This window comes from Lissotriton vulgaris, chromosome 8 (genome assembly GCF_964263255.1).
Source record: "Lissotriton vulgaris chromosome 8, aLisVul1.2, whole genome shotgun sequence".
Lineage (NCBI taxonomy): Eukaryota > Metazoa > Chordata > Amphibia > Caudata > Salamandridae > Lissotriton > Lissotriton vulgaris.
The window spans coordinates 628,243,467-628,253,461 of record NC_141696.1 but is presented as its reverse complement, the minus strand read 5'-3'; the positions used below and the strand labels follow the sequence as shown (position 1 = coordinate 628,253,461).

The following is a 9,995-nucleotide window of genomic DNA, read 5'->3' as shown; positions in this document are numbered from 1 at the left end:
AAAGTGAAATTCACAAAACTTTTCCTAATGCATGGCAGGAGACGTACGGGTGTAGATTTATGTCTTTCTCGCTGAATCCGGCTACTAATTTCATACAACTAGATTGAGCACTCATTGTTCGACCACGGGCCCCTACAGGAAGGAAATATAAATGGGAACATCAATAGTGCATACTGTCTAGCTAGGTTCATTTGTTTTAAGCTTTTAAAGAAAAAAGGTCAGGAACTAAAGTTACAAAATGAAAGTTAAGCAAATCCAGTCAGAATTTTTAGGTGACATGAAAAGAAATTTCAATAATATTTGTGAAATAACTTTTTTAAAGGTTCACCAATGAAATACATCAAACTGCTATGCAACAGGAAAATATTTTCATTTTTATTTCTTACACTAGTTCATCACGTACAGTTACAATATTGTGACATATCCCTAGAGGAAATGTTTGTTTAAGTTATCTCTCTCTTTTTTTTTTTTTTACAAAGTATACAGGGTAAAGGACAGACAATATTTAACATGGCACTTTACAGAACATTAGCTTAAACAGTATGTCCTTGTAAAGATCTGTACCTCTTCAAAACATTAAACTGAAACATTCAATTTTAGATAGTAACAAATTGTTTAAAGAAAGAAATCTAGCTGGTAAGTAATGCCAGTATGATAACAGTAACTACATTCTCATTTCTGCTTTATACAGACACATATAATTTACAAAACCCTCATTTTCTGTTCGGTATTGGTTTTTAATTGTATGCTTAAAAAAGTATTTACAGCAGATCCGACGGCATGTAAAAGAAGCGTTTGGGTGTGCCTAAAATATTTTTTGTCATTTGTTTTCAAACTTCTTTGGAAAAAACAGACAAAATATAGCTGAGAAAAAATGGCAACGAGCTGACAATTAGTTTGCAATGAATTTATGTTTTTATGCCAGTAAATAAAACAGAAAACACCTCCAGGAACAACAGATACCAAGTGCCAATTTAAAAACCCCTGGTGAAACATTAATGCGCATGACTGTGCACACATAACTTTCAAACATTTCAACTAAGCAGAAAAAGAGAACAGAAGGATCATTAGAAGTCAGAAGCACTAATCTCCAAACCATGCAATAAGCGTTAAAGTCTATTTGTTCCTTACCTTTCATTGCACCGGAAAGAATGATGTGGTCTAAAGCGCAATCTGTAAGTATTTTATACTGTACAGACCTTTAGTGGACAATTTCAACTGACTTTCCTTATAAATGTGTAAAATCCACTTCAGTTTGGGCGATATTTAATGCACATAAGCACACTATTCAGTGGTGCACATTAAAGTAATTAGTACCCAATAGGTTCAATTCTTAAAAAACTGTTCTTCAGTGGGTAAACCATGTAAGCAGAAACCACAATCATACATATGTTTTCTATCACCCTGAACGGTTTTGTGAGTACACATACTAAGAATGGTGTACACAGTCTGGGTGAATACATTGCAGAAGTCCTGCATCATCAGTGGAAGAAACCCTGTGTTTAGGCAAAAATTCCAACACGCCTGTAAAGAACCTACACTGTGCTGCCATCAGAGCATCCTTTTGGTGTAGAAACAAGATGATGTGTACATTAGTTTTTAAACGAATGTTGAAATGTCTACCTTTGTCTGTTTTAGGTAATAGTAATCTTGAACACGTATTTTTCCAGATAAGTTAACTTTTTCTTCTTCTGCATAAGATGTTCATCAGATTCACTAACTCAGGAAAGAGCATAGGTGAATTGAAGGTTGGGTGCCACTGTAGCTCCGGTGTCTGGGGCAGGCTAAGACTTGAAGCTGTTATATCATGGCTGATACCCTGTGCAATTAGGTTATGTGCTGAAGCAATGCTGGACATTGATATGAATGTCCCCTTTTGGTCTGTCTGACAGTACTGAAATGCATTAAATCTCAGTATGGACATTTCTTAATAACAGATGGAGCCAATTGTAACACTTGTCTCTGACACAGAACTGCGGGCAACACTAGATTCGGAACTCAGGACCCATTCCAACCATTCCCTAAGTCTTATTGAAGCAAGGACACATAACAAGGTTGTTTGGCTCATACTTATTGGCAGTGCCAGTTCAAATCTTGCTGCCTATGCAGTACTTTACTCTGCCAGTGGCTTCAACTACACACAAAGTGAGCGTGTACTTTCCCAAAATATGGTTTCCTTTAGCTCTGATTTACTAAGACTATACTTACTTAGGAACTATCACTTTAGCCTCTTCAGCAAGACACTTTTGATATAGCAATGTGAACGTTGTGCAATTAGACAAAGCACTGGCAATTTGTCCCTTATAAAGGTGACAGAATGTGAATTCAAAGTTCTGGCAGGAACACTTTATAAGAAACATTTAATAATTTAAAACAAAAAATATTTACTACAACTCCTCTGAGCAAAGTTAAAACATAAATGTACTGGTATATTCCCCCATGGACGAAAGTGAGCATTAGCGTTAATGAGACAGTTTGTGCTCTATTTTGGATTTCCTTTCCTTAAGGCAAAATCCCTTCAACATCAGGAAGAGATCCTTACAAATGAGAGTATCTGATTAACTGTTCCCAAGATCTAGGAAAGCCAAGGGCATGGCCTACATATACATGGTGCATTCACCCTCTTCTGTGTTCTCCTTATAAGCTCGAATTGAAGGAGATGAGGAAATGCAATAAACAATCACATTATGAACAATAAAGTAATCTTCAAGTCTGAGTTTTATAGGAGGGTTCAAAATGATTCGAAGAAGACTGGAGTGTCTTTATAGGGAGGGAAAACAGGCCAGAGAGCTCAAGTGATTCAAGTATGAAGTGCCTTGAAATGAGTGCTACAAATACAGCCCCACAAAGGAAATGGTTAAACTCGAAAATCCATGTTTTACTTTGATTTTACAGATTTATATAAGTTTAGTAGATCAAACAAACATGCCTCAACTGTGAAAATATAGTTGACGAAAGCATGCCTCTGAGTGAAACAAAGAGAATAATGTTCCTGAAATGTCTCAGAGGAGAGTGATTATACACATTGTTTTATGTGAAACAGACTTGGTTTACTGAGCTGTGAAACACTGGGATTGGAAGGGTAAACAACATTTGTAAAATAAAAAAGACGAAAAAGAATGCAGCAAACTTTTGCTTTAATTGTTGCCATCTATTCCTCATTAATTAAATAGACCGAATCAGATTCAAAGGACAGTATTAGACAATATTTTAATTAAAATGGTTAACTAAATCAATAATTCTCTTTTGTATAGCTACTGACTGAAATGGACAGCATGTCTTGTTTTGAATTTGTTGATTCACTTTAAAATATTTTCCTTCGCATCACATCGTCCTTTATTTGATATGTCACTCATTAAAAAAAGTCAGTAAGAGGAAAATTCATGGCGTGCCAGCTTCTTTGTTATGATGTCGAATGATGTGCTGGTTCTTCTCGGATGGTCGCCGGAAACCTTTTTTACAGTAGTCACATCGGTGAGGGTAGTCCTTTGTATGAATGGAAATAACATGTCGTTTGAAGCCAGAGGCATCTGTAGTGGTATACTCGCAGTGGTCACATTGGTAAACCTTCCTGCCGATGTGTATTTTCATGTGTTTTTTTAGCTCATGCTGGTGCTTAAAGCCTTTTCTGCATTTCTTGCATCTAAATGGAATTTCCTTAGTGTGAACAGAAAGAATGTGGCGACTCAAAACAAAAGGATCAGCAATTTTGAAGTCACAATGCCTACATTGATGTGTTTTTTTACCTTTATGCGAAGACATGTGCTTCTTCAGTTCAGATGGGCGGTGAAAACCCTTGTCGCACATTTCACAATTGTGAGGGTAATCCTTTGTGTGCACTGAAATTATGTGTCGTTTCAAGTCACTGGTATTTGCGCTCTTGTGGTCGCAGTGCAAACATGGATGCAATTTACTGTCTTGGTGCATAAGGATATGCTCTTCCATGTCTTTGGTGTCTGCAAAAGTCTGAAAACAAATGTCACATTTGAAAGGTAGCTCCTTGCTGTGCCTCGTCTTCACGTGAGTTTTTAGATTGGAAGAGTCTGCTGACCTGTATTCGCAATGCTGGCACTGGTAAGGCTTTTCTCCTGTATGGATGCGCATGTGTTTTTTGAGTTCCGAAGGGTGGCGGAATCCTTTGGCACACTCTACACATATATGAGGAAAGTTCTTGCTGTGAACCGCTAACAAATGACGACTGAGGAGTCCTTGCTCTGCTGTTTCATAATCACAAAACTTGCACTTGTTCATTTTAGTGGCAGCTTTGTCTTTGTGTATTATCTGATGTGTGAGTAAGGCACCCACATGAGAGAATTCCTTACCACACTCATCACACTCTATGGTCTTTTCTGTTTTGATGGTTAATTTGTGGCTCTCGAGATGGTTATGCAAACTTGCCTTTTTGTTGGTAGTATAATCGCAATCTGTGCAGCGATACTTTTTCTTTGTTAGGTACTCTGGATGATTTTTCATGTGTCTCTTTAAGAAGCCTCGAGATTTGAATTTCTTCCCACAGATCATACAAGGATAAACAGTCAGGGGGTGGCCGTCTGGACCAATAATTATTGCTGTTATGAAAAACAAAATGAAAACTAAATTAGGTACAAATAAATATTTAACTTTGTGTGCCTTGAAATTAACTTGTTTTTCACATGTGATACAAAACATTACTGGAGTGCAGAGATGTCTGCACCGTACATACAGTCAATCACTTTATCAAACCAAAGCTTGTACATCAAAGATCAGACATAGACCACTACCAATGGTGATTACAACCACCATATACATCTAAGGCACTATATTACACTACTGCCTTCAAGTACATACATGGCCTAGCCTTCTACCTCTCTTCACTTACGTATATTTTTCTATATATTTATTACGTTTCAGAGCTGTAATCTTCTCTGTTTCGGGAGTTCTTCCTAATTACATGTAGTACCCTTTGTGCACTATCCATTTTGGATTGCTTTCTCTGCTGAATAACCACCAGAAAGACTTGGCCCGTCACTCTTCTGCACTTTTAGTCTGCAGTCTTTCCATATTTTACTTGGGAATATCTACCTGTCGTCTGCTTGTTGTCGCTAATTTCTGTTTATGGTATGTTATTCCGTTGCTGTTAAAACTACTGTACCAACTATAATAATATCCTGATCAGCGTTTTAGTGAAAGTCCTATATAAATCTAATGACATTAAATTAAATCTGTGATATTTATTATTTAAGGTTATTGAATAACGGTATACCCCCAAATCTATCTTAGCAGTACTGGCAAACTTCTTATGACAATCACAACGCATCTATAGTGAACGATCCCCTTATTCCTAGGGTTGTGATGCTTTAAGGGAATTTTAACCTTTTCTTACAAAAATGTGATTTCTCTTTGGAGCAAAGCACCAAGACTTTCCTTTAACAAACATTTCTCTATTTCGCATCTATCTATCTATATACACGGTGGGCGTGGCTACAGGCCGAGCATGGCGGTCGGCTTTTAGACGAGCTCCGGACCTGGGCTACATTATCCTGTCATAATCAGTGCTTTAAATGGAAAAAAATAAGTGCAGGTACTCACCAAAAATAAGCAGTGGATTGGGTGGAGTTTGGGGGCGGGGCTATGTTTTTTTTTTACCTTTCTAAGCTTTGTATGCAAAAAATATGAATACAGTGTAATAAAAATGTCTAACCATTTACATAGTACGTACCTAAGTTTAAAATAAACAAATGTGTATCAATAAATGACACACAGACGAAAGAGTACAAGTGCTGCAGTTTTGAAAAAAAAGCAGGAATTAATTGATTTAATCTAGAGGGCATGGATTTTGTTTCATGCAAATCCCTTTCATTTAAATTGTTGATGGCCAAAGATTTGCGGGCATTTAAAACAATGGGCATGCTATCAAGCTGCATGCCCTGAACAATGTGTCCCACACTCGCACCCATCAGGTTTTTAGTTACCTTCTAACCCCCACTGAAAGGGACCCTGCAGCGATACTCCACCTTTCACTCCAGAGAAGCACACGCAACTCTGTCTTCTACTGAAGCTGAGCTGCTGTGTTGGCGCTTTTGAACCAGCGCAGCCCAGGCTTCAGCTCTATTTGAAAGGCACTTTACCCATTGCAGGCCGTGGAGAAAGAGCTGCCAAGGATGGAGCTCAGGAGCGCAGTACCAACCGCATCAAAACCGGGCCGTCATGAGTACCGGCACTCTTCTTTTCCGAGGACTCAAGGTACTCAGGGGTCAAAATATAAAAGTGCCGGTACTCAGTACCGGTGAGTACCGGCCCATTTAAAGCACTGGTCATAATCCTGTGGCACACAGCAGTTTGGGGTCTGCGAATGAGGGAGCCGACTGCCTGAAACCTAGTTGACAATCGGAGAAGCCTTCAACCCGAGAAATACTGGTGAAGGGAGCGGATTGCCCTGTGCTCGGACGGGGTGCAACGCGGTGGTGCGGAGGCGTGCGAGGGGGCCCAGACGACGGCGGTGCCTGGCGGCTTAGACCCTGTCCTGGCCCAGGATGCAGATGAAACGCCGCTGCAGCGAGCTCCAGTAGGTGAAACTGGTGGTGCCCCGAGAAGGTCCTCCGGAGCGTGGGAGGAGAACGGAGGTGACTACAGAACCAGAGTGCTGCAGCTACGCGATCCTGGGGATACAGTGGGGTCTACCTTCGAGGACGGACTTGGCAGCCTGCCGGAGAGGATAGCGGAGTTAACGGGAGCTGATACACTTGTGGTGAGGGGGCCGGCGGTATAAATCTGTGGCATGTGGGATCCCTGTGACCAGAGTGAGGAGTCCCTGCGGTGGCCCTGCTTCCTTTGGTTCGTAAATCTGCAAATTGAAATGCAGCGGCTAACAGAAACAGGCACTGGCTGAGATCGGTGTGCCAATCGTGGCAGAGCTGAGCTGTGGGGCAGTGTGATCTGGCTTTTGTGACCTCTCCGGCGCCTGGGACGGCTATAGAACAGGCCCGGTCTGGAGTTACATATAAGCTGAGCACAGATAGGTCGTGGCACATAGGGACTGCGGACATCTGAAGTACTGTGTGGTCGTGAGGCTGCTCTGCGGTGGAAACTTGGTCTGGCTGTAAGTACACTAGCAAGGCGTAGGGGTGTCCGGATAAACTGTTTGTTGGTGTATGCTTCCTCGCCTTCCCCCATGATGGAGCGCAATAGGGGAAAGCAGCAGGAGCAAGGAGGCAGCTCTGAGCCCATACCGGACACTGCAGACCATACAGATGGCACGCCGCCGCTCGTTGCATCCCGCCCACTGCCCTGACTGAGCCAGGGGACAAGCTGGACCTCATCTTACAGGAAGTGCGGGAGTCCAGGAAAGCCATCGAGCTCCAGATCAGGACCCTAACGACAGGCCTTACCCTGCTCCGGGCAGACCATGCGAAGCTTGCGGACAGGGTAAAGGATAATACCGCAACAGTGGAGGAGCTGGCACAGCGCCAGATGATGAGTGAGGCGCACATCAAACAGCTGCAGGACCAGGTTGCCACCCTGATGGACCGTGTGGAGGATGCGGAAGGGAGAGCAAGAAGGAACAATATAAGCGTCATTGGTTTGCCAGAGAGAAGCAAAGGGAGTGATGCCACACGTTACATGGAGCAGTGGTTCAAGGAGCAGGTCACGGCCGAGGGGCGCTTCACTCAATATTGTATTGAACGTGCGCACAGGATTCCCACGCGGCAACCAAGGCCGGGGGCCCACCGCGCCCCCTAATAGTGAAGTTGCTGAACTTTTGTGACAGGGATACAATACTGCAAAAGGCTTGTGAACTTCCCCAGATCAATTTTGAAAATTCAAGGATATCGCTATACCCTGACTACACGGTTCTGATGCAAAGGCAGCGATCCTCTTTCATGGCAGTTAAGCGGCGTCTACGGGGTCTGAACTTGAAATATGCACTGCTGTTCCCGGCCCGGCTAAGAATTTTGCATGACCACTGGAGGTAATGGAACTGACCACAACTGTACCCTCTGGATCTCAGGGTGAGACCAAGGGCCCCGTTGGCACGGATGTGCCTGCTACCCGTGGTGGCAGACGCTCACGCAGGAATACAATTCGGAAGTTCCTCACCACGCAACAGATGCAGCAAAACAAGTCACAGGCGATCCTTGTGGGGGCCACTTTCACGCACACTACTAGTCTGGAAGATAAGACATCCTCTGAAGAAGAACACCAGGACACAAACTTCGATGGCAGTGTGGCCCTGTTCCCTACTGTGACCCCGCAGACAGCTGACGGCTTATTTGGTTAAATTGAACGCTATATTGGTTTGCATTTGTGAATGTATAATGATTTTATAAGCTAGGACTCTAGTTAATGTGCGATAATATGGCTTAAGTGCATATTTATATCCCAAGGTACCACTTGAGCTTACATGTACAATTCCGACAGAGATTATACCACATGCGAAGTGCCAGCACTGTCCCCCACATGGCGAAAGCGCTTTCTGTACTTACAATATTCTTAAGTAACCAGTTACGTTATGTGGTCCGGTACAGTTCTTCGACCGGACCGAGTATTGGGGTGTTACGGGGGGGGGGGGGGGGGGGGGGGGGGGTAAACAGTCCTATTGCAGAGATTGGCTTGGGTAGGTTCGGATGTCTAGAGCCACTGCCTGCAAGTGAGCGGGTGCAGAATGCATTGAAATGCATACACTTGGTAGGTACACTATATTAACGTGGAACGTTCGGGGTTTAGGCTTTGTGCAGAAGCACCACAGAATACACGCGCAGTTGCAGCACCGTAAAGCGAAGATAGTGTGCTTGCAGGAGTCCCATATAGCGGATGGTAAAGTGTTGAAGCTACGTAGGAAGTGGAGAGGTCAGATCTTTTCCACCACATATTCTAGCTTTGCGAGAGGGGTCACCATTTGGGTTAGGCATGGGGTACAGTTTCAAGCGCTGGAGCAGAGGTTGGGCAAGCAAGGGAGGTATATCTTTATACGGGGGACATTGGATGGGCTGCCTGTGGCTTTGGGCAACATATATGCACCCAACATTGAGCAGGATAAGTACTGGGGTATGTTAAATATTGCACTGACAGGTTGGGAGCACCACCCATGGATCATAGGAGATGATTGTAATACGGTGGAGGATGTTGCCCTGGACAGGTCCCACCGCCTATACCTGGGGCAGGAGTGATTAGGCAGGCAGAAGCACAGGGTAGATGGGCAGTGGGGTGGGAGATGTGTGATGTCTGGAGGATGCGTCACCCTACACATAGGGAGTACTCGTTCTATTCTCCTGTACACGTACTGCACACAAGAATAGACAGAATATATTGCTCCAATCGTATAGCAATGCAGGTGTCCCAGGCTACATACTTGGCCAAAACCTTTTCGGACCATAACCCTCTAGAGATTGTTCTTAACTGGGGAAGAATACCTACTCCGGTGCCAATCTGACGTCTGTGGCCGCAGATGGTGGAGAACTCTGTGTTTCGGGCGACTATATCAGACACTATTGATCATTATTTCGCTGAGAATAGTAACACTGCATCAAATAGATTGATCTAATGGGACGCCTTTAAGATGGTAGTGAGGGGGCAGGCCATTAGTACGACAGTTGGTGCCCGACAGGAACCCCATAAGTCCCTTTTGGATGTAGAACACAAACTGGGCAGGTTGGAGCAGGAAGCAATAACAGACACTGATAAGGGCGCAGAGCTGCAGGAGGCCTGAATCAGACATGCGGAATTGCTAGAAGATCTCCGAATAATAGACTACCATAGGTACTCGCAGCTGAGCCACACTGAGGCAGATAAATCAGGGACATTGCTTGCTAGACTAATCAGGGACACTCCCCCTGTTATTGTTATAAACGAGGTCACCACTGTGGGTGGGGACAGAGTCAATACCCAGGGGGACATTAATGCTGCATTTCGTCTTTATTATGCCTCATTGTATAGCAAACCTAATAGCAGCGAGGCAGACCGTATGGAGGCCTTTTTTTCCTCCCTCACATACCCGCAGCTAACGACGGAGGCTCAGA

At 43.4% G+C, this 9,995-nt stretch overlaps 1 protein-coding gene across 2 annotated transcripts in view; it reads right to left on the bottom strand.

Moving 5' to 3' along the window:
- Positions 1–354: 354 nt before the first annotated feature.
- The window catches only part of ZFX (zinc finger protein X-linked), a 606,526-nt gene continuing 596,885 nt past the window's right edge, over positions 355–9,995 (bottom strand). For both annotated transcript variants that reach the window (XM_086934509.1, XM_086934510.1), the window contains one exon: positions 355–4,568. In XM_086934509.1, the coding sequence (XP_086790635.1) occupies positions 3,382–4,568 (1,187 nt within the window). In that variant the 3' untranslated portion in view covers positions 355–3,381. The remainder of the gene's footprint in view (positions 4,569–9,995) is intronic.